The sequence below is a fragment of the Strigops habroptila genome, chromosome 9 (genome assembly GCF_004027225.2).
Source record: "Strigops habroptila isolate Jane chromosome 9, bStrHab1.2.pri, whole genome shotgun sequence".
Taxonomy (NCBI): Eukaryota; Metazoa; Chordata; class Aves; order Psittaciformes; family Psittacidae; genus Strigops; species Strigops habroptila.
In genome coordinates, this window is record NC_044285.2 from 22534359 (window position 1) to 22557018 (window position 22660).

At 60.6% G+C, this 22660-nt stretch overlaps 2 protein-coding genes across 7 annotated transcripts; both read right to left on the minus strand.

Annotated features, from left to right (window-relative positions):
- Positions 1-488: 488 nt before the first annotated feature.
- Positions 489-7139, minus strand: LOC115613306 (interleukin-20 receptor subunit alpha-like). 6 transcript variants are annotated; one of them, XM_030498617.1, is made up of 8 exons: positions 6723-7139; positions 5172-5860; positions 4660-4780; positions 3937-4112; positions 2770-2948; positions 2523-2676; positions 1995-2119; positions 489-1694 (listed from the first exon to the last, which is right to left on the minus strand). In XM_030498617.1, exons 2-8 carry the CDS (start codon positions 5410-5412, stop codon positions 924-926), a joined length of 1767 nt encoding a protein of 588 aa, XP_030354477.1. In that variant the 5' UTR covers positions 5413-5860; positions 6723-7139; the 3' UTR covers positions 489-923. The 6 variants fall into 6 exon arrangements, with proteins under 6 accessions (XP_030354477.1, XP_030354479.1, XP_030354480.1 ...); XM_030498619.1 differs by having other exon boundaries at positions 5172-5343; positions 5786-7139; XM_030498620.1 differs by lacking the exon at positions 5172-5860.
- A 645-nt stretch (positions 7140-7784) lies between these two features.
- On the minus strand, positions 7785-15025 carry FAAH2 (fatty acid amide hydrolase 2). Its single transcript, XM_030498624.1, has 11 exons — positions 14809-15025; positions 14578-14660; positions 14159-14292; positions 13726-13935; positions 13198-13317; positions 12685-12820; positions 11730-11847; positions 11228-11347; positions 10198-10309; positions 9493-9687; positions 7785-8786 (listed from the first exon to the last, which is right to left on the minus strand). The coding sequence occupies exons 1-11, from the start codon at positions 14998-15000 to the stop codon at positions 8611-8613; spliced, it is 1596 nt and encodes a 531-aa protein (XP_030354484.1). The 5' UTR covers positions 15001-15025; the 3' UTR covers positions 7785-8610.
- Positions 15026-22660: the final 7635 nt, after the last annotated feature.

Here is a 22660-nt window from a genome sequence, read left to right on the forward strand (position 1 = left end):
CCAGCACCTCCTGGGACAACCTCCCTCCTTTTGTCAAAATGCAGCCCAACCTACTTAATATACCACATCTCCCCCCATCTGGCTGGACACCCGCTGCTCCCAGCGCCGCTCTATCCCTCCCCTCCTCAGCTGGACAGAGGAGAGAAAATACAACGAAAGGCTCCTGGGTTGGGATAACCACCATGCTGCCTGACACCGGGAAGGTTTCCCTTGCCACAGGCACAGCCTCAAACTCACCCCGACACAACTGCAGGGCAAGGCTCCTCAGAAGAAACCTGCCCCAGTGCTGGCAGGTGGGATCAGAAACCAGCCCAGCAGTTTATGGCTGGAGATCCAGCCTTTTCCCACACGATAGCCACACAAAGACCAGCTGCAGGTGCAGTTTTCTTCCAGGGAAACCCCCAAACATTCTTGGTGCCTTTCCCAGACGCTTCTCAGGCAGGGCAGTGCTGGTTCTGTAACATACAAACAAGCAGCACGGGAGCCAGTTTTCCATAGCAAATTAGTGTCATTTAAAAGCCAGCTCCAGTGCACCTTCAGGATTTCCAGACAAGTAAAAGAAAGTAAAAGGTCTCCTCTTTCAGTAGAGGTTTCTATGTGAGCGAATACATAAATCTGCACTAGTATATATACTGTACACACACATACACACGTAGATGGATAAACAGATAAGAGTCTCAAGCTTCAGCTTTGGTATGTATCCTTATGCTTTGGTTCAGGAACACCAAAACCACAGAGGGCAGCTCTGAAGATCCCGATGCCACCCGCGCATGGCAGCCTGTGCCTGTGCCTGTGCCTGCCCCGGGAGCTACCGCACCCCTGGCCCCGCGGGCATGGGCAGGTCTGAGCTCGCACCGTCGCGGCTGTGGCAGTTCCGGGAGCCACCTTGAGCTCTGCGGACGCCGTGACCCGGGACGCAGCTGCTACAGCTCCCGGGCCGAGGGACGCGGCTCGTAGCCGCAGGCACCGGTCCGCGGCTGGCCGGGGCTGGGCGCACCCGGCGCTACCTGCTCCGGGGCACCCTCCTGCACGCTGCCATCACCTGCCTGCGGAACAGCCCCACAGTCACGCAGGGGCTGGTGGGTGCAGATGAACTGCCCCCCATCTTCCTCCTCCTCCTCGCTGGCCGGCAGCTTCACGGAGCTGAGCGGTATCCAGCGCCCTGCCAGGCCAAGCCTCTCCTGCTCGTCCTCCTGCCTGGGACTCCTGCCCGGTGTGGGCAAGGGAAGGCAGCTGCCTGCTTCAGGGGCTGGGCACTGGCATTTAGAATAGAGCTGGAGGTGCAGGGAGAGCCATGTCTTGGATGTCTGGTATTCCCTGTCACCTGTGTAGCTGTCTCCCACCAGTCCCACTGGCACTGACTGCTCCAGCACATCATCACCATCACGCGTCTCTCCATCCTCCTCTGGTAGCAGCGAGACCTGGCAGCCCAAGACCTGCCCCAGCACAGGATGCAAGACACAGGATGGGTCCCTTCCCTCCTGGCAGCCTGGCCCAAACCCGTTGGCACAGTAGCCACTCATATCCTGGGAAAGGCTTTCCGTGAGGAGCTGCTGGGCTGCGGGTGTCTGCTCAGCTGCAGGCGGCCCGTGGGAGCGGGGAATGGGCAGCAGGAGCAGGGCGAGGGAGTCCTGCTGGAGCTCGAGGGTGGGCGCCCTAATGGTCACGCTCAGCTCCCCGTTCAGGAGACCCTGCTGTGAAACAGTCAGCATCAGCCTCAGCCTGCAGGGACTGTGCTGGGCCACAGGTCCTGTCATGCTGCTGCTCCCAAGCTATGCCCCGGCTGCCAGAGGCCATGGGAAAGCTCTCGGTTGCGCAGGGGCACAAACAATCCCTGCACAGAAGTCAGGGAGAACAGGAAAGCAAAGGGTTGGACAATGGTTTTGGTGGTGCAAGAGGTGGAGGGAAGGAGGTGCTGAGCCCCCTGGAAGTGCAGGGGACCCTGACTTGGCCACAGCATACGGGGAGCAGAGGGAGGAGCACTGTTCACTCACAAGTGTTTTCGGGAGGTGCGTCTCCGAGGGGCTGTGGAAGAGAAGACGCTGGAGGAAGCAGAGCCCTGACACAGTCAGCAGCAGGAAGACGCCACTTAGCACAACAAGGAGGACCCAGGGAAAGCCTGTGAGGAGGTCACAACAGGCTGAGGGATGGAAAGACCCCATCCTGCATCCTACCCAGCCGGCATCCCCCTAGCCTGCATCCCCCAAGCCCACATTCCCCCAGCCCACCCTATGCTTGCATCTCCCCAGAGCTCCTGTGGCAGGCTGTTTGAGGAGAAGATGCAGGGCAAGCCAAGGGGGATGGCAAGAGAACATCTCTTTTCCCTGCCCATGGCAGTGGGGTTGTTATTAGACGATCTTAAGGTCCTTTCCAACCCTAACTATTCTATGATTCTATCTCCCATAAAAAGGTCTCCACAGGGCCACCAACCTGGCTGGAACGGCTGTGAGGTGGGTGACCCACAGCTCCACACATGCCCATGCCACAAGCAGGACCCAAGCTGAGCTGGTGAGAGGTCCCACCTGCAGTGCCCACGGCAGTCATCATGCACTGCTCAGCCTCGTGGCTCCGCTCCCGGGACATGTCCGCGGCCACCGTCCGGATGCAGTACTGTGTGCTGGGCTTCAGGTCGCTGAAGGTGCATGGAGCTTCCTCCCCACTCTGTCTGCAGGGCACCTGGAAGCAGAAGGGATGTGTGGCTGAGCCGGCTGGAGGCGGGGTCTGGGCACTGCTCCACTCGCCACTGCACTTGTCCACTCCACCACGTGCCTGCTGGACCAGCACATCCCCTTCGTACAGGCACAGCCAGTACCACAGCTTCAGCAGCACTTGGTCAACTGGCTTGTGGGAGCCGGTTTTCCTTCGGTAGGGAGTGAGCGGCATGATGATATTTACACTGAGGATGTCACCCTGGAGCAGCCAGGACAACCTGGGGGGTCCCACAATGGCTGTAGGGAGGAGAAGAGGAAAATAAAACCCCCCAAAAGAGAGGCAGCATCTTGTTTCCCTAGAAATGAAGTTTTTCTGTTGGATATCCCACTCCCAGCACACAGAAACCTCCCCAGACCTTGGCCTGATGGCACTTTGTGCTGTGAGTGAAACCAGCTCTAAAAACAGCAACCACCACATCTTTGTGATGCTCAGCGCATCTCTGGCCACACCAGCATGGGCCAGGGCTGAGCTGCTCCCTGCTGCTGAGTGCCTCATCTTGAGCCATCAGATGATGGTTGGAGACTCGCTGTGGAGTACAGCAGCAGCTCTTCCAGCAAAGTGCGTCTGTTTCCACACCAGCTGGATGGAGGGGGAATGGAAAAGCAGCCACCCTACCTCACATGTCAGCCACTCACACATTCCATTCACTGTGAGAATCCCCTGCAGGAAGGTCTTCAAGTTTTTCCTTCCTCCAAAATACAGGTAGGCTTTTTGGCCAGGACAACCAGTCTGTGACTGAGAAGAGGCACGTGCCGGCACCTCACACACAGCCATGGCAGAGACTGTGCTGGAGGGACAACTCCTGCCCTCCCCAGCCTGCGCCAGCCTCACGTGCTGGAATACCCAGCACCTCCCAGAGCCATGGCAGGGATGAACAGGGGATGCTTTTAAAAGGCAAAGCCTGCAGGGGACCCTCCTTCCTACCCCATCTTGCTGCATCCTGCACAGACCCAAATTCCCACAGTGCCTCGGTGGCCTGGGGCCTCCCATCCACAGTCATCACCTCTCCTCTCCTCTGTCCCCTTGCTCTTCACCCAGCCCTTCTCCAGCAGCGCTGCTCCCATCCCCTTCCCCTGGTCAGGGCTCTTGGCATTTTTCCCACCAGTATCCTCGTATGATTTTCCACCATATCCCACCAGCCCTCTTGAAGGCTCCCTCTCCCCATTGGTTTCTCGGGAAGAGAAGGAGCCCAGCTGAGCGAAAGAGCTCCTTACTGGTCCTTACTGTCTCTGTAGAGCTGCAGCTCGCTGGAGTAGGCCCACTCAGAATGCTTGCCTCTGGCCACTGCTCTTACCCGTGCCCAGTAGATGTCATGGATCTTGTCAAAATACAGCTCACACACCCAGGAGGGGCCGGTGCTGTTCCCCCAGCAGGCACCTGCATCGGTCCATTGGGAGGTTCTGCCCATGGAGAGAATGCAGGGATGTCTCCTTTCCAGCAGCTTGTTAGCCAAAAAGGAAGGCTGCCCATCCCATCTGAGAGGGAAGCATGGCAGAGCACTGATACTGGCCAGCAGCATCCTGGGCTGCGTTAGGAACAGGCTTATCAACATGATGCAGTAAAGAAGATGGAGACTTCTCTGTGGTGCCCAATGAAAGAACAAGAGGCAGCAGGCACAGAAATTCTGCTAAACGGGAATTCCATTTAGACATATGAAACAAACAAACAAACAAACCAACCCAAACCCCACTGCAGCCCCTTTTGGGTTTCACTGGGAGGGTGACGAGGAAAGGGAACAGGTTGCCCGGGCAGGCTGTGGAGGCTCCATCTTTGAAGGCGGTCAAAGCTCAAAGGACATGGTCCTGAGCTGACCCTGCCTGAGCAGGGCTTGGTCGAGCCGTGTCTGGAGCTCGCTGCCGGCTCTGCTGTGGGGTCGCTCGGGGGTGTTTACTGCCAGATCCTGATCCCCTGGCTCCGGGGGGTAGTGGGACGAACCCCTCAACCTACCTCCTCCTCCACTCCACCTGGAACGCAGCCTGGAACGCAGCCGCGGGGTCCGGCTCCCACCGCAGGCGCACGTGGAAGTTCTGCGCCTCCAGCCTCACATCCCGCGGAGGCAACAGCGCTCCTGGGGAGAGGATGCAGCAGGGTCAGGCAGCGCCGCTCAGCTCGGCTCCGCTCTGCTCCTCGGCCGGTCACCGCCTGGCCGCGCTGCATACAGGCATCGCGGGGCCTTCCCCCCCCCACAGCACCCAGCTTCGGTCCTGCACCGGCAAACACCGACTCCCCGCGGGCCCGGGCAGCGCTGGGAGCATCCTGCCTGCAGTGGAAGGCTCTGACACCCCGATGTGGTTGCTGGTGACCCCGGGGTTTTCTTTTCCGTCACACCTTCAAGACCACTCTGTCCTCTCCTCCCTGCAGGTGTCTTCTGTAGGTCTGAGATTTGTGCCTGTGCTTCTCCCCGCACTGCAGCCGAGGCCACCCCCAGCCCCCTGCGGCAGCTCCAGAGTCCAACCTACCCCCGAGCAGGGTGCAGCCAGCCAGGGACAGGAGCAGTCTCAAGGCAGGGCTCATCCCGCGGCACACCGTCCATCTGCCCCCAGCTCTAGCATGCCAGGCTGGGTGCCAAGGGGAGAGGACTGGCAAGCTGGAGCGGTTCTGCCACCTGCAAACACATCGGGCAGCCGGAACCTGGGAGCAGAGGAAATGTTTTGTTTCCTGAAGCTGTGGCTGGAGGCACAACTCATACCAAGTGCCCATGGCAGAGCAGAAGGAGACCCCCTGCCGCTCCCCGGGATGGGTGAAGCAGCAGCGAGGCAGGTGACGCCAGGGCTGCGGTGGCAAGTGGCCCACAGGGACAGTGGGCAGCTGCCCCACGCTGTCACAGCACCGTGCACGTGCTGCAGGACCTTCTGCTGCACCCAGCTCTAGCTGGTGCCCCGTGGTGTTTGGTCTGTCACTAAAGATAACGAGAAGTCCCCAGCACAGACCTCAGCCCACATGAAGCACAGCGCAGGCTGGTCTTGCTGGGCGCTGGGGGCATGGCCCCGGGGGGATGCTGGGGCAGTGCTGGGGTACGCTCCCATCCTGCTTCCTCTCCCTTCTCTCCAAAACCCGTTCACTGCCTCCTTACCTGGGACTTGCTTCACCCCTCAGCTACCGAGTGATGTTTTTCCCTGCTCTGGTCAGCTACGGAGGTAACCTCACCCTGCGGAGACACACGTGCAAGGGCTTTGAGGCCACCAACGGCATTCCCTTGTTGTGGGACACATCTCCTGGGGAAGGCACAGAGCCCGGGGCCATCTCCAGAGGCAGCCGGGTGGGAGCACCTCCCTGGCCAGACTGAACATCCATGGGACTGGCTCACTCTCACTTGCTGCCTCTTGCTTTTCCCCTTTTACACTGGCTCTGCATTAACCTGATGACCACATCTGCCTTGATGGGTGTGCATAAAATGCTTCCTCCATGCTTTCTCTTCCTTGTGAGCAGTCAGAGCTGGAAACAAGGGAATGCGCGAGTTGGAATGGGCAACTGCAAACCGCTGGCTCCGAGCCTCGAGGAGAGGTCTCAGCAACACCGGAGCCAAAGCACAGGCAGTGGGTTTGTGGCTTCCCCTGCCCCAACGCTGGCACAAGCCCTCCTGGAGGTGCAGCAGGCTCCCACTGGAGGGCACAGGCATTGCTCCGGAGGGACAAGGGGCTCCCAGGACCGTTCCTGGGACTCGTGGAGGTGCAGAGCAGCAGCAAGTCAGCTCCTGAGGGAGATGCAGGGACCCGGCTGCCTGCACAGGAAGGGACAGGGCTGCTCCTGCCGTCGGAGAGGCAGCACTTTCGCAGCAGCGAGGGTGGCCGCAGGATGGTCCCTGCTGACCCCAGCACACTTGTCTGCATCCTCTTTGGCCAGGGGGAAGGACCCAGCACCCTCCCCACCTCTCGGTTTCTGTACAAATATGGTTTTAGCGGCCTCCCTGTTGGCCGAGAGTGCGGAGATTAAGCCCTCTCTGCTCCGTGCATCGCTTCCTTCGCCTGCATCTCCCATCGCCACCCCGAAGCACCAGGGTCCCCCCTTACCTCGGGCCACGCAGCTGCTCATCTGGCCCCTGTGTAACAGGAACCTAAGAGAGCGAACACGGTGACGCCGCCGGCGCCCACCGCGCTGTTAAACAACCGCCCTCAGCTCAGAGCCCCGCACCGGGCACCCCTAGTCAGGCTCCCAGAGCGTTTGCTTGAAGCACCATCAGGGTCTGCCCAGCTCCGGGCTCCCTCCCGCACGGCGCTGGGAAGGCTGCAGGAGATGTCCCACGCGAACAATTCGGCTCGGAAGGTTCGTGCCTTTTTTCCTGGATCAGGGTTATTTTTCCTTCCTTCCTTCCTTGTTGTCGGTGTCTCATCTGGCTGCAGGCTCCCAGCGGGCAGCGCTCGGCCGGCTCAGCAGTGCCCTCTGCGAGCGCATGGCGAGACACAGCCTGTGCCCAGCACCCGTCCGCACCCAGCACCCGCCTGCACCCAGAGCCCTGAGCCCAAGTGCCTGCATCCCCCCTTGCAGTATCTTCGGGAGAGAAGGCAGCAGCACAGGCACCCGGCCAGGACCAGGGGTGATACATGGCAGGGCAGACACAAGCCAGGACCTCTCAACAAAGCCAACACTGGGAACAGGTTTTATCCTTGCCAACTCAGCACTGCAGGCTGGGTGCACAGAGCTGGCACCCCACACCCTGCTCTGCCCTGGAGACCCCAAGGAACCCGCATGCAGCTTGACATCACCCTGTGAGCCCCAAGCCTTTGGCAGTGCATGGGGGAGAGAAAGCAGCAGAGATTCTGCTTCGCAACAGCACAACTCTTTATAACCCCCAGGAGTCTAACAGAGTCACCACGAGCAGCATGGCCGGAGCTCGCCAGCACCCTCAGCTCTGCTGTAGCCGGGCACACACAAGTCCAGGCATTTCAAACCAAGAGCCCAGCAGTGGCCAAGTGCCACCCCTGGGGCAGACGCCAGCACCTTTGCTGCTGGCCCTGTACTGCACCCAGCGTCGGCAGCCTCGATGCATCCTGTGGAGCAAGTGGAGTCAGGGCCAGTGCCCAGGGGACGGGCAGCCCCGCAGCAAAACAAGAGCCATGGGGAACAAGGACACGCAGCAGCAAATGGGACAGGCTCTTTAATACCACCCTTGCTGAAAACACTTTTCACACGCTGGCTGCCCACTTTCCTGCCTGTGCCTGGGGCAGAGACCAGGTAGGTCAGGAGGGCAGGGGAATGCTGATCAGGCTGGGTGATCCCCTGGGACACAAGGGGAAGGCGACACAGGCAAGAGATGCTTCAGCCATCTCAACACAGAGAGGAGCATTTTGAGAGCTCTTCCAGTGCTGTCAAAAGCCACAAGAGCAAAAGCTCCTTTTCTCTTTCCTGCCAGCTACACATTGGGCAGAGCCCGGCACTATCCACCCTACAAAGCGCTGCCATGAGATGTGTGTACCGCTGCTGCAGCACCCTCAGCCCCTCTCCCTTTCTGGTGCGAGGATGAGGGGGACCCTGTGGCAGCTCAGGGAGGCTGCAGGTGCCAGGAAGCCTGCAGTGACCCAGTGCAGTCCCAGTCCTGTGGGCAGGATAAGGCCAAGGAGGACGGATGCCCCCAGGGGACCCCAAGGGTGGTGCTGTGCAGTTGTCCCCGAGCAGCACCTCATCTCCCCAGCCTTCAACTCAGCGTCCTCAAAGCAGCAGGTGGAACAGGGACGGGCACCTCCATGCCCAGGAGCATGCTGTCAGCCTCCAGCACCAGCGCCCCAAGGGGCTGCAGGGAGGGAAGGTCTCTCCCCTGGCAGAAGATGCTGCAGGGAGGGACTGGAGGCACTGTCGGCTGCTGCCAGAGGGTGTGGAGCCGGGAAAAGGCACCAGCGTCCGCCGCCATCTCACTGGGCACCATCGTGTCCACCCCTGGCTCCTGCAGCACCGGGGCCCAGGCTACACTTTCCCAGGTAAAACCCATCCTCCAAAGGCCTCCTCCAGGTACCGGCCTACTGCCAGCGTCAAGTGGTCGTTGTAGGGGGCTGCCACCAGCTGGATGCCCAGCGGCAGCCCCTCGCTGCTCAGGCCCAGCGGGCACTGCGTCACCGGCAAGCCCAGCACATTGAAGATGGCTGGAAGAGAGAAGGTCACATCAGAGCAAGCACAACTGGGATGAATCCCTGCCTGGCTTCTCCCACCCCAGTCTGGCAGGCACTGCCACCCAGCACTGGGCTCCTGGGAGCTGGGCCTTGCTAGAGCACTGCAGAAACGGGGGTACACCGCTGGCCAGAAGTTCCCAGCACCCACAGCATGTTAGCAAACTGCACCCATAGGTGATGACACACTTATGTGGCACTTCCTGGGGCATGCCAAGGTCTGCTTTGGGACAGTCCTGCCCCAGGCATTGTCCTTCCATCACTCTAAAGCCAGACGGCATTGCAACATGATTGTATCAAGGAGCTCAGCCGCAGGAAAGCCATGCAGAGAGCCCCAAGCTGCACTCCAAGAGGTGCAGCAGCTCTCACGTGGCTGCTAAACTCAGCAGCTCTAACAGTGTGAGTCCATCCTTCTGGGCAGGGTGTTCCCTCACCCCGAGGTCAGACACATCAACCAGACCTGCCCCACTGCGACAGCAGGTACAAGAACCACAGAACCATAAAGCATGAGCATAATCCTTGCCCCATGTTCTGGCGCAGTGAGACACCCCTCTGCGCTGCAGCACCTGCTGTCAGGGATGGAAATGCTCTGGGTACAACAGCCCAGTGTGCCATGCTGCAGCAGGGAGGATGTGTGCCTGCAGCCCTGCCTGCACCCAGCAGAGGGGTCAGAGCTGCTCACCCGTGTAGGCGAAGTTGAAGGGCATGCATATGGGGGAGTTGTGCCTGGGAGCTATGGTGGGGTGCGAGGGGTAGAGGAGCACCCCGTCTGGCCCCAGCAGGGCCTCCATCTCCTCCTGCAGGCTCTTCCCCATGCTCACCAGCTTGGCATTCCCACCAGGGTTGAGTTTCATCACCTTCTCCGTCAGCCCCAGGGCTGCAGGGCAAGGCCACAGGCAGGAACAGAGAGACAGAGCACCATAGGTAATCAGGCTGTGAAGCGCACTGTGTGGCCACACGCAGCATCCCCCAGCCCTCAGTGGACCCCCTCCAGTTCCCTCCCTGCCAGCTCCAGAGCAGATTGCCCCTGCTCTGCAGGCAGCATCTCCCCAGCTTTGCCTCGGCCCTCACGAGGCAGCAGCACCACCCTCATCAGGGTTCTCCGGTACATGCTGCTATGACATGAGCCCAGTGTAGATCCCTGGCTTGCTCTCTCTAATCCCCAGCAGCTCTGGCAGGGCTCACAGCAGAAGCAAGCCCTGCCTGCAGCTCTGTTGTCCTCGCTGCTTCTCCCAGGATATTCAATCCCATTGGCCATCACAAACACCAGCCTGAAGCTGCTCCATGTGAAACCCCGAGTCCCCTCGTGGGGCGCTGCAAGGGCTCTGCTTCCATTCAACAACTCGCCTGTCCCAGCACTGTCCCCGGCCTCCCCAGGGCTCCTCACCAATAGCTGGCAGAGTGTGCGAAGACATCCCCACGAGCCACTTCACCAGCTCCCACAGTGGCCAGACCGGATTCCCGTGGTCCCCCAGCAGGTCCGTGAAGAGCTGCGCCTCCTGCAAGACAAGACAACACAACACTCCCCCATGAGCAGCCCAGGCAGCGCGCCACGGCAGGAACAGGCTGACAGGAGATGGCAAAACCTCTCGTCCCATTATCCCAACGTAAGCTGCTCCCATTTGCACACAGGAGCTGCCCGTCGGGAGCGTTACACAGCTCCAGCACTAATACAGAGCAGCAGCAGCAGGAGCATCTCTCCACGCCAGAGACAGCAGAAAGGGGACCTCGCTCCGTGGACAGAGAGCCCATTTCAGCACCCCTCCGCTGCCATGATGCAAGGGATGATGCTCCAGATAACCATGTCTCCTGGAGGCATTCAATGCTGCTATACATGGCTGTGGGACCAGAAAAGAGGAGGCAGAGAGGGGGCCAGGAGCACCCTCCTCACCAAGGTGGGCTCAGCTGACGCTTCATCTCTGCCTGCATGGCAGGAACAAACAAGGTACAATACTCCTGGGAGTTTATGCTACAAAACTCTTCCATGTGTGCACAGAGCATGGGGTAGCGGCTGCAATTCACCCCCTGGCCTGCTGCTGCAAGGCTGCTTATCCACCGCCTCGGTCCTGGCCTCCTGATGGGCATTAACCCCAGTGGAAATGTCAGGAGACACAGCACTGAGGCAAGAGCCAGGCAGGATGGTACTTGCTCGGGGACAGCACCTTGCACGGAAAAGGTCAGTGTGCCCAATGGCCTCTCCCTCCCTAAACCACGCTGCTCCTCTGCAGGGAGCCACACTGTCATCTCATGGGAAAGCAAAGGGGAAAGGGCTGTGTGGCTTTGGAAGGAGATGGAAGGAGGATGGAGGGACAAAGAGAGCAGAGAGAGCCCCCGGGCTGGAAAGCCTCAAGCTCTCCACAGCCGGTCCCAACCAGCCAGCTCTTCCCTGCTGCCACTGAACTGTGCCTCTGGCACACCTGCCCGTCGCTGTCCTTGGACGACATCATGGCTGACCAGATCTGGAAAGAATACTTCATCTTGTGGATGGCCACGTGCTGGACCTGGACCCCCAGCTCACTCTCGAGGTGCTCCACCACCTACAGGGAGAGGAGGAAGGGTTTGTTCCTGCAAGGATGTGGTGTGCTGCGGTTGGCCCATGGGAACTGGGGACAGCAGGGAGCCCAGGGGCAGCTTTTCCCTGTTGCCACACAGGGGATCCCGCAGCTCCTGCCCGATCCCTCTGCCCTGAGAAGCAGGACCTGCTCTGCATGGTAACAATGTTGGTGCTCCCCAAGTGCCCTCCCTGCCACCTGCAGCAATGCTCCAGCAGGAGCAGCACCCAAGATTTCATTGGAAAAACGTAAGAATTCCTTTGCATGACTAAACGCCAGACAGCAGCCCTGGGAAAGCCATGGATGCACAGGCATCCCTTCGCCAGGCGATGTGCCCCAGCAAGAACCAGCCTCCATTCCCTCCTACCTTCTTTTGGGCCTGCAAGATCTCCTTGTCCACGGGCGACACGAAAACGGACCCGCCGTCATGATCCATGCAGAGGAACCTTATCTTCTCCAGCGACGCCTTTTCATTCAGCCTCAGCCTGGGAAGGGAACGGCGCTTTGCTGACAAACGTGGCCCTGGCTCCCTCCCGCCTGCCAGGGTTGCTCACACGGCGGTTAATGTGTCCTTGGGACACCCGATCCGGCCTCAGGACACCCGGCTCTACCCATCAGGGTGGGAAGGAGAGTCCCTGAAGGCACCCAGGCATCTGCTGCGTGTCACACAGGCACGGCTCACCCGCTGCTCGCTGCCCCGTCAGCCCCAGCTAGTCCTGTGTATTTGCTGCTGTTCGGAGAATCCTCCTCTCCGAGGATGCACCTTGGGATTACAGACCCTGGCCATGGCCAAGGCTGCGACTGCACCACAAGGGCCATGAGAAACAAAAGTGGTAACAGAGAAAGCAGCCCCACGCAGGCTGCAGCAAGAAGCAGGACCTGCCCGCTCTGCCCCATCTCCGCTCTGCTCCTTCCTGGTGCATGCACGTAAACAGCTGCTTGGCTGCATGGACCTACGAGGAGAACGACGCCATCGTGTCGGATGGAAAATGCATCATTCAGCAACAAGAAAAGCACACGTAAGACCCCAAGGAAAGGCAAACCCCAGGAGGAAAGGGCCATGCTGGGCAGCACTGGCCAGAGCAGCTCACAGGCAAGATCTTCCTGTGAGGAGGGACCACTGGCCAGGGCTGCCTGTCCCAGAGCACGTGGTGGTGGGAAGGGCAGCCCCGGGTCCTGCTGGAGCCAGGGGGGACATAAGTACACCACCACCGAGCAACCTGGGTGGCGCAGACCTGTCCTTACCCTTGCACTGACCCACTGTGCTGGCGAGAATGCAGCCGAGACCAACTGAGCAGCTTGAAGTAGAAGGAGCAACTTACTTGTAGGCGCCAGGGCCAGCCATGACCCTCAGCATGAGCTCCAAGTCCTCCGCATAGCGGCACATGGGCCCCGTGCACAGGAAGCTGGTCCGAACCCCCTGAGCATTGGGGAACTGGCCATCGTTGGGCACCACCCCTGCAGCAGGGAGGGACACGCTGGGAAGCTGTCGGTGAGGAGCATGGGGCAAGGGAACGTGGAAAAGCACCCAGCGGGACACCCCAGCAGCAGATTCTGGCCTTGGGAAAACATCCCACGCTGAGGATGCAATACCAGAAGCGAAACATCTCCCACATGCCTGGCGTCCCGCCACCAGACAGCTTCCCACTGCCCAAGCCAGGCCACCCCGTGCAAGAAGCTGCCTGTTCCGAACAGCAATCCCTGCCTGTTCCCGACAGCAACCCCACCACGACAAGCACAGGAGTGTCCCGAACAGGTTCTTCCACACCCCGCATTCTGCCTCCTGGCATTTCTGCTGGGGAGGAGAGCAGAGGAGATCCCTGTGCCCACTCTACCTGTTGTGGGCTTGTGGCCAAAGACTCCATTGAAGAAGGCGGGCATCCGGATGCTACCACCAACGTCAGAGCCCACGCCTATAACAGAGCAGGCAGCTGCCAGGACACAGCCCTCCCCGCCTGCATGGGAGAAAGCACAGCAGAAAACACAGGCTTACAGAGCAAAGCAGGAGCATCTCATGGTGGCCGCTTCCCTTTGCCCACAGATGGGGTGGGAGCTGCCCCAGCTTTAGCAATGTCTGGGGGACAGCTGGGGAACATGTGCCAAAGGGGTTTTCCTGCCAGAGTGCAGCACCAGCGCTGCTGTTTGCATGTAGAATAAGGCAAAGCAAGCCCAAGTGACGCTGGGAGTAACGTCCAGGAGGTGCAAAGCAGCTGGACCTCCAAATGGCCCATTGCACTGCCCAGGAAAGAGGCCCATGAGCTGTGCAGGAGCCCAACAACAAGCCAGAGCAACCTGCAGAGCACTCAAGCTCTTCTGCTGTATTCTACTGTGCTGATGGACCGCGCTGAGGTGCTGGGGCTCACCGGAGCTGCCACCCGCGATGCGCTGCAGGTCGTAGGGGTTGTTGGTCCGGCCGTAGACCCTGTTGCTGGACTCATACCACATGCAGAGCTCGCTGCAGTTGGTGACGCCCAGCGGGATGGCACCGGCCTGCTTCAGCCGTGACACCACCGTAGCATCCGAGGTGGCTACCACGTTCCGGCGGTTGACCAAGCCAGACGTGTTGGGCATCCCTGTGGTGCCGTGGTTGGCAGGCGGAGGGAGGCATCAGGGCCAGGAGGCTGCAGGAAGCAGGTCCCCAGCGAGGGCACCCGCAGCGTTTGGGGGCTAAACGCAAGTGCAGGTGAAGGGGGTGAGGGCAGGGAAAGGGACCAGGGAAAGCGACCAGGGAAAGGGATGCTGGTTCCCTCCAGGCACCCAGGGCAGTATGTGCTCGAAAAGCAACGACAAACCCACCGTGCAGAGAAAAGGCCTCCTTGACAGTGATGGGAACCCCCAACAAGGGAAACTTCTCCTCCAGGCAGTCATCGCCAGGGCCCTCCAAAAGCAGCTGATCGACCTGCCGGGCTTCCTGCAGGGCCTCCTCAAACCTGGAAAGGAGCAGCCAGTGGGGATGCGCCAGCCTAGAGGGACAGGCAAGGAGCAGGTGCCTTTGCGGGGGGCAGACGCCAGGGAACAGGAGAGGAATCAGGAGAGGATCCGGGAGTGGGAGAGGAGCCTTCCAGCTCTGCAGGAGCCGCTCACTTCCGCACCCGGCCGAGCCGCTGCGGGAGCCCCCAGGCTGCCCGGTGCGGAGCAGCGCCCTGCCAGGGACAGCAGGGCCTGGGGGAAGGCTGCAGTAGCGATCCGCTCCTCCCCTCTGCCCCCGGGCTTACCGGTCCTTAACGACGGCGTTGACGAGGGGGTTGACCTCCCTGATCCTCTCCACGTACGCCTCTACCACCTCGGTGCACGTCACCTACAACGCCGAACGGAGCGCGAACCGAGGTGAGACGCGGGGGGGCTCCGAGGGTCCGGCCCCGCCCAGGGCACGCAGCGCTCCCCCCCCCCCGCCCCGCCCCGCCGCGCCCCGCCCCGCTCCGCTCCCGGTCGCGGTCGCGCCGCACCTGCCGCGCGCGGAGCCTCGCCGCGAGCCGGCGCGCGGGCAGCAGCAGCAGCGGGTGGCGCGGTGGCGGGACGGCGCGCGGCGGCGCGGGGCGGGCGGGGCCGGGCGCCACGAGCGCGAGCAGCGCCAGGCAGGCGCGCGACAGCAGCCGCAGCAGCAGCGCGAGGCACCGCTCCGCGCGCGACAGCGCCATGGCCGCCCACTGCCCCGCCGCCGCCTCCGCGGAAATGACGACAGCGCGCCGCGCCGCACGCGTCGCTGTGGCAACCGCGCCGCCGGGACGGGCCTCACCGGGCGGCGCGCCCGGACGGCCGCGGCCCCGGCCCCGGCCGCAGCAACGGTACCGGCCCGCGGGACCGCGCCCTCACCACCGTAAAGCGCCACCCAGTCGCGCCCTCCCTTCGCATGTCAAACACTGAGCCCCGCACTCGAGCTTTCTCCTCGTGAACGCGGCCGTTAACGCGCGTTTCAAACAAGCGCCGCGGTTTTCCGGTCGCTTGATCACGGCCCCTGGAACTCCAGGGATGATCCCAACCCCCCGGGCTGGAGTTCCAGGAGCCGCTGCTGCTGCCGCTGGGGAAACAAGTCACGGCTTCAAAGCAGCGCCCGAGGTGCCCTGCGGCGCCTCTCTCCGTCCAGAGCTGGCAACGAAGTGATCAGTGAAAACCAGGGAGAAGGGGGGATCGGCTGCTTGTGAAAACCCTTTACGATGACCCCAAAGGCAAGAGTCAGCATTTACAGGAGCGACCTGCACACCCCGAGGTGCTGCGGTGGCCTCTGCCCCAGAAAGCCTCGGCCGGAAATAAAAGGGAAGTCATCTTGATAACGGTTCTTGTTTTACAGACTCTTATCCGAGAGGCCTGGTGCCGGTGGGGGAGAGCGGAGCAGCACAGGGCACGCTGCTCTCCCTGCCTGCCCTTACTTCCCTTCCCCTGGGAAAGCAGAGGAGGCTGTTCCGAGGGTCAGTGACCAGGCTCCTCTGTTCCTCAAGCAGGCCCCACCAGCTGTGAGAGGTGGGGGAGCCCCGTACCTCACAAGCACAAGGGAAGCAGTGCAAAGGCAGGTTGAAAGCTGCTTTTTCCATTTCCCTGGTACTGCTGGAACACCTGTGGCCTTATCTGGATCCTTACATGGCCTTTGCCTTTCCCCCCCCAACAACACCTAAACACCCGCACGCCCTCAGATTATGACAGGGACAGGTTGGAAAGGTTTGTGCGTGCCCTCACCCTCCCTGGCACCCGCACCTCTGCAGCTTGACAGAGCCCCAAAGTCACCTGCTCAGAAAAAACTGTAAGCCAGGGCTTGCTAAAACCCAGCTTGTGAAATGTGGCAGCATCAGCAGTTGCCAGACCTGGCAGTACAGATGACGAGGCTTCCTCAGGGCTTAGGAGTGCTCTGGGTGTCAGCTGTCCCACAGGTTTCTTCCAGAGCCAGAGCAGTGAAACGTGTCCTCTGGCAGAAGGCAGGGAGGGAACATCCCTCCTAAATGTAATCCCAATGCCACTTCTGCTGTTTCTGTCCTCAGTCTCTCAGTGGGTTTGCCATTTCCCCTGCTAAAGTCCTGCCCCTCTGCTTCATCCGCTGCTCAGGAGCTTCAGCAGAGATCTTCCCCCAGCAGCCCTGCTTTGGCCTCTTGTTTACTGTGCAAAGTGTCTCCCTTAATCTTTGCCTTTCAACTTGCAAGAACAGAGCTTTGAAACTCAGGCCAGATCAGCTGCCACGTACTTGGCAGGAGCTCCCCGTGTCCCCGCTCATCCCACTGTAACTGGCGCTGCCCGGGCGGCAGCTCTTGCTGTTTCTCATTAGGTTGAGCTGGTGAGCTGCCTGGGAGCCAAGCCAGAGCACAGTCACCAGAATCCATGGTAGCCCAGTGGAGCTTCATTTCCATGAAAAATTGAAAAAACAGGGATAGAAGCTGCTCTGGAAATGAAGCACTAAGATCTGGAAGCCGGAGGTCAAAAAGATTAAGACTGCTTTTCAATTACCAGAGCCAACCAAACAAGCAAACACCCCCCTACATGCACACTGAGCAACCAGCTCGTTCTAATCTGATTAAAAACTGGGCAGCCAAGAGCAAGGAGGTTGGGAATACGCAACACAGCTCCTACATCCAAACCATCCCACCACCTCATCCTGAGGTGCACCACCTGGCTAGAAGGAAAACATGATTCAGGGCCTTGTACTCCGGGAAGTTATGCCTGTCATTATCCCCAGATATTACACTGTTAAGAAAGGCTTAAAGCCCCATGAGAGATTGGCAGGAAGGCACCAGGAGCTGCTCCATCAGTAATCACTGCTGGGCCAGGAGCCACAACACGGGCTCAGGAGCTGGGGGGAAGCAGAGAGCGGTGCTCATCAACGGTACCGTGTTCTGGTGGCCTTCACCGAGCCACCAAAGCTGTGCTGGTGCTTTTCCCCAGAGCAGAAAAAACACTTTTGTGAAATTAAGGAAAATGAAGCACAATTCTTCCCTTTGTAAAATGAGTCACTTAGAATTTATCCTTAAAGCTTCAGAAAAAACGGGTTTTGTGTAGAACAGCACCGGGTGAGGGAAGAGGAAAGGGACGTTTAAAGGTTCTGATTTAAACACAGCAACTCTGGTGCTGAATTCCCAGCTGATCCCAGAAAACGCCACCGTTTCCAGGCGTTTCCTCGGAGCCTGCTCTTAACCAGCTCCACCGCTGAGGGATGCTGCGCTCCCGTTAGCTGTCTTCTGCTGAGCTTGGCCGGGTTACACCGCTGTTGGGTACCTGTCTGGTTACCCCAGGGCTGGGGAGAAGGTCTCGGCCATCGCCTTGCCCTGCTCTGGAGCAGCGCTCGCAGGCCCTGGATTGCACGGGAAGGTCCCAGGCGCACACAGAAAGGCTCCCGCAGCCCCCCGGGCTGCATAGGATGGCACTCGGCGGCTTCTTGGGCACATAGAGGAGCACTTGGAGGCCCCTGGAGCACGCGTCAGTTTCTGCAGCCCCCAGCGGAAGCCAAAGCTCGCCCAAGGGCCAGGACAGCCCCAGTGTTAGTGGGGCACAGCTTCCTTCCCCCGGAGCAGAGCTGCGGGACGGGAGCTGGGTGCTTTGGGGCTGAGCTCCCGGGCCGGGCCGGGCCGTGCCGCGGGAGGTCGCTCCGCCACCACCGCTCGACGTTCCCGGCCCCTGCCCCGCAGCGCCGCAGCTGTTCCCGCTGCACGGAGCCAGAGTACACAGTGTTCACCCACTCCTGATTGAACACGGTGTTTGTGCATGCCTCTGCTCAGCCGGCCTGGTTGGCCCCCACCGAGCCTGTGCACGCAGCCCCGGTTGTGGGGGCCTGTGCCATGCTCTCTTTAGGAGCCCGGTGGCCTGCCCTGCATGTCTCCACCCCAGGAACCCTCGGGCTCTGTCCCCCCTGCTCCCCATGAGGGGCTTTGGCTGCTGCCCTGCTGCCCCTTGGTGCCGAGGGGAGCTACTGGCCCCTTTGAGGGGCTGCGGGGACCACGCTTTGCTTCTTTACCCTGGGAGATGACACCCACCCCACAACCCCACTACACCCCTTTCCCACTTAAGCAGGGCTTTGGGGTGCACCTCGAGATTTCGGGAGCAGCTAAGAACCTCCTGGGCTCCAGGGTGCCTCTGGCAGTGTAGAACACCATTCCTGACACTCTGTCTCCTCAACCACCCTCCTGTTTGAGCACCCGCTGATCCTGACCATGAACACCACCATGGGTAGGGTGGGCCATCTCCAGCACGAGCCAGGGCAGGGGTAGGGATAACGCTGATTTCCCAGGCTGGCCTGATGGCAGCTCCGTGTCCCCTGGGGTTGTGCCCACTTCCTTCCCTGCCCGAGGGGACTGCTTGTGCCAGTTCTGCACATCATCAGTTATCTGGGGACAGGCTGGCTCTGCTGCCCTGTGTCATCTCTTGAGCAGCCCATGCAGTCACCAGTCTATGCCTGCACAGCAGCCCTCAGCCAGATGTGACAACGTCACATTCCTGCTGGGGCTCCTTGCGGGGGGGGGGTGGGGGCGCTGCGGGGCTGTTTCCCAAGCGCCGGTTGCTCCAGGGGCCCGCGGGCCCGGCCCGGCCCTTGTGAAACGTGTTGACAAACACCCCGGGACATGCCCAGCGCCGCGCCACAGCCGCCAAGTGCCGGGCGCAGGGAGCGCCCGCGCCCCGCGGGGATTTTCCACCGCTCTGGCAGCGGCTCGCCCTGCTGCAGCACTGTCCCAAAGCGGCCTCTGCCGGTGTTCCACCGGCCCCTGCTGGCCCTATGAACCCCCCGTGCAAGGGCAGCCTTGCACAGGTCAAGGTAAGGGGCGGTTGGGTTACCTGGGGCATGGTGGCACCCTACAGGGCTGGTTGGGGTGACACCACCACCAAGGTGACCCAACCACCCCCATCTCGACATGGGGCCCTTCTCGTGTCCTTGGGTTGAACTCCTACATAAGCTCCCTCCCTCCCTCCCTCTCTTCCCTCCTCTTCTCTTTTGCTTTCTGTTTCTGTTTCTTTTCTCTTTCTTCTCTTTCTTCCTCTCTTTTGCCGCCTCCTGGACATGCCCCTGCTGCCACCCTGGTGTCCCTGTGCCCATTCCTTGGGCATCTTGGCTGGCAGCAACAGGGCTGCAGACACTGTGACCCCCCTGCCCGCGGGGAGGCCTGCACAAAGCCCCGGTGCATGAAAGAGACCCACGCCCAGGGCAGACACCGTCACCCCACCACCCCATGTCCCTGTCATCAGGGTGGACAAGGTGTAAAGGGAGCAGATGTGCTGTGCTCATGTGTCATCTATATATAACTGCACTCGCCAGGTGCTCGGCTTGTGCTGACCTAAGGACACAGGCAGATCATGGTTTTAATGCAGAGTAATTGCTATTAATACCGAGCTGGTTTTATGTGGGAGGGAGTCAAGCTTTGGGCACACCCCCTCAGCTCCCGTGTTGTACCCATGGGCGTTCTGTGGCCCATGTGCAGGCACGTGGCGAATCCCTGCAGCAGAGGCAGCATGGGGCAGACCCAGCCCCCATCAGGGGTGTCTGGTGGGGCAGGAGGAGCCCTTTGTGCTCCCTTTCTCCCCGATTTGGCCTGGGACCATCAACTCCCCTGCAGCCGGAGCCACCCCAGGGCTGTTCCCTGCTGCCATACCCAGGGCAGTGGCGGCATCTTTGCTGTGGCCTCAGAGAGGAGGTGGCGGAGGAGGAAGCAAGATTTCCTGTGCTGCTGTGCACAGAAGACTGGCAGTGCCCCAAACACAGATTTTCCCACCACGTAGAAACAATTCCCAGTTCACAGGTTTCCCCCCAGGGCTCCCATGTGCTCAAGTGCCATCACCTAGAACTGCCTTGGCAGGCACCCGCTGTTGCCTGCTGCGTGTCTCACACACAGGGTGAATACAAGTGATTAATTGGGGTTTTGCTGCAAGGGTCAGGTGGGTGCTGTGGTTACAGGATGTCACAGGATGTCACCGCTGCCACAGCCCCGGGTGGCTCGCACTATTCTGCACTCATCTGTTCCTCCTGCACCGCTGTGATGGATCAGCACGACTGCTTACCCTGACAGAGGTCCGGACCAGGCCCCACCATCCCTTCCCAAGTCCCTGCAGTGCTGGATCAGGGCACGGTGGGATTCAGACCCAAGCAGCGGTGGGGTGATGGGCTGCACCCGCAGAGGGTGCTGCTGTGAGCACTCATGGGGAAGGGGCATGTGCTAGGGCCTGATGCTGTGCAGGGAACCTGGTCTTTGGATGGGCTGGGGGTGAAAGGAAAGGGGAATGTGTGGTTTGCTCCTGGCAGCAGATGGCTGGGACCAGGGAAAAAGCCACGTTCTGCTCCTGGCATTGTGCAGGCAGAGGCAAAGGCAGGCAGCAGGCACTTAGTGCCTGCACGTTCTCCACTGGGGAGAGACAGAGCTTGGGCAAAAGGCATCAGAAGATGCAGCAAGCCTCATCCTGCCGCTGGATCCTTGGGACATGGTGTTCTCTTGGAGCAATGATAAGGACAATCAATAACAAATCCAGGGACGCCCGGCTTGCAGCGGCTTCGGGAGCAGGGTCACTGACGCAGGTGCTCCCGGCAGCACCGCAGTGGGTGGACGCAGTGTGGGGAGCGCTGCGGGCGAGCAGAGGGCTGCGGCACCGGCACCCTGTGGTCAGCCCCCCCACCCCAGCTCCCACTCGCGCAGGCGCTGCCGCATCAGCTCACATACTCTTGGGATGGGGCTGGGCCGGTGCTGGGGCTCCGCAGGTGTGGAGAGACGGGGCCGGGATGAGGCTCCGCGGGCGCAGAGGGATGTGTGTGTCTGCCGCTGGGCACGGCTAGAGCCTCCGGAGTAATGATTTACCCACCACTTACCTAATGATTTGCATCTACAAACCCCTGCGCAAACCACTCGCTGGGACTGCAGCCGAGCTCGGCACGATTCTGATAAAGCAAAGAAAACAAACCCAGAACTCCCAGCCCAGCTGGTCGGGACTGTTTGGGTCTGTGACGCAGGTTTGCAGTGCCTTTGCGAGCAGCTCCAGCACTGCGTAACAGCCTAGAACGTTCCATCTGGCCGAAGGCCAATGTAGGAATCTGTCCTGCAGCAGCTTCTGGCTCTTTCTGGGCTTCTTGGAGCTGCAAGTGAAGCTCAGAGCTCTGCAGCTTCCCAGGGGGAAAAGGGCTGTGGGGACACAGGCAGTACCACCACGTCCTCCTGACCCAGCCCGACGGGGATGACACGCATATTCTAGGGGTTGCAATCGGAGGACCCCAGCCGCAGGCCAGACTCACGCTGCCTGATGAAGATTTAGGCTGTTTCTTTCTTTGCTGCCCATGTGGTGCTTCCTTCTCCCAAACACAGCCATGGCAAGGGGTTCAGGGTGTGCTGTTACATGCCACGTCCCCCTATTTGGGGACAGGGCAGTGTCACCCGCATTGGTATCAGGGAGGCTCTGCCATGGCACTGGCGCACCACAGCAGTGGTGGGTACCGCGTCACTCATACTCTCGCATGTAGGATCCCATGGGGCTGGTCCTTATCCCAAGCCTGAATGTGGTCCTGGCTGACCCCAGCTCTGCCACCCCGTCCGGCAGTTCCTGTGCTGCCACAGACATGTCTGACCCCCTCTGGGCATCCTGAGCCCTGCGCAGCTCCATCAGCTTCCCTCAAGCAGACATCCCTTTTCCTGACTCCACATCCCCACCTTGCCCCAGGCTGCAGCAGGACATGGCCCTGCTGGCACCACAAGGAAGATCTCCCGTGGTTGGGCTCTGGAGAGGTGAAGGCTGTTGCTGGCACGGTTGGGAGCATCACAGCTCCCTCAGGGCAAGGCGGATACTTGCATGCCATGGCTGCCTGTGAGGAGCTGAGCTCGCTCTTGCGTGCAGCACGGGGTGCTGCTAGGGATGTGCTTTCCCCACCTGCTTTGGGAAGCCCTTCTCCCTCCTGGCACTTCTTGCCCTGCACATCTCCCTTCTTCCTCTGGGCACACAAAGCGAGGCACCTGCTCCAGCCTTGGAAAGTGTCTGTGGCAGACCCACCGAGAAACGCCTGAAAATAGCCCAGAAATATTGGAGGGAGAAAAAAGGGCTCTTGATCCCTCAGCAAACAGCAGAACCCACTGCTGCCTGGCACAAATGGGAGAGGGATGGGGAGTTAAAAATACCATGTGCTTGCAGGGAGCCAGCCCGGGCCACTGCGTTCCCAGCCTGGCCAACACATTCCCAGCGCAGGCCAGCGCGTTCCCAGCTCTCCTGCCGGTAGCCGGCCTCGTGGGCTCGTGGGAACTGCGTTCCTGCAGCGCATCTGATCCCGCACCCTGTGGAGCTCCCATCCGGGGCAGCGCGAGGACCTGTCCCGGTGTCAGCGGGATGCACCATCGCTGCGAGGACAGGGACAGCTGCCTC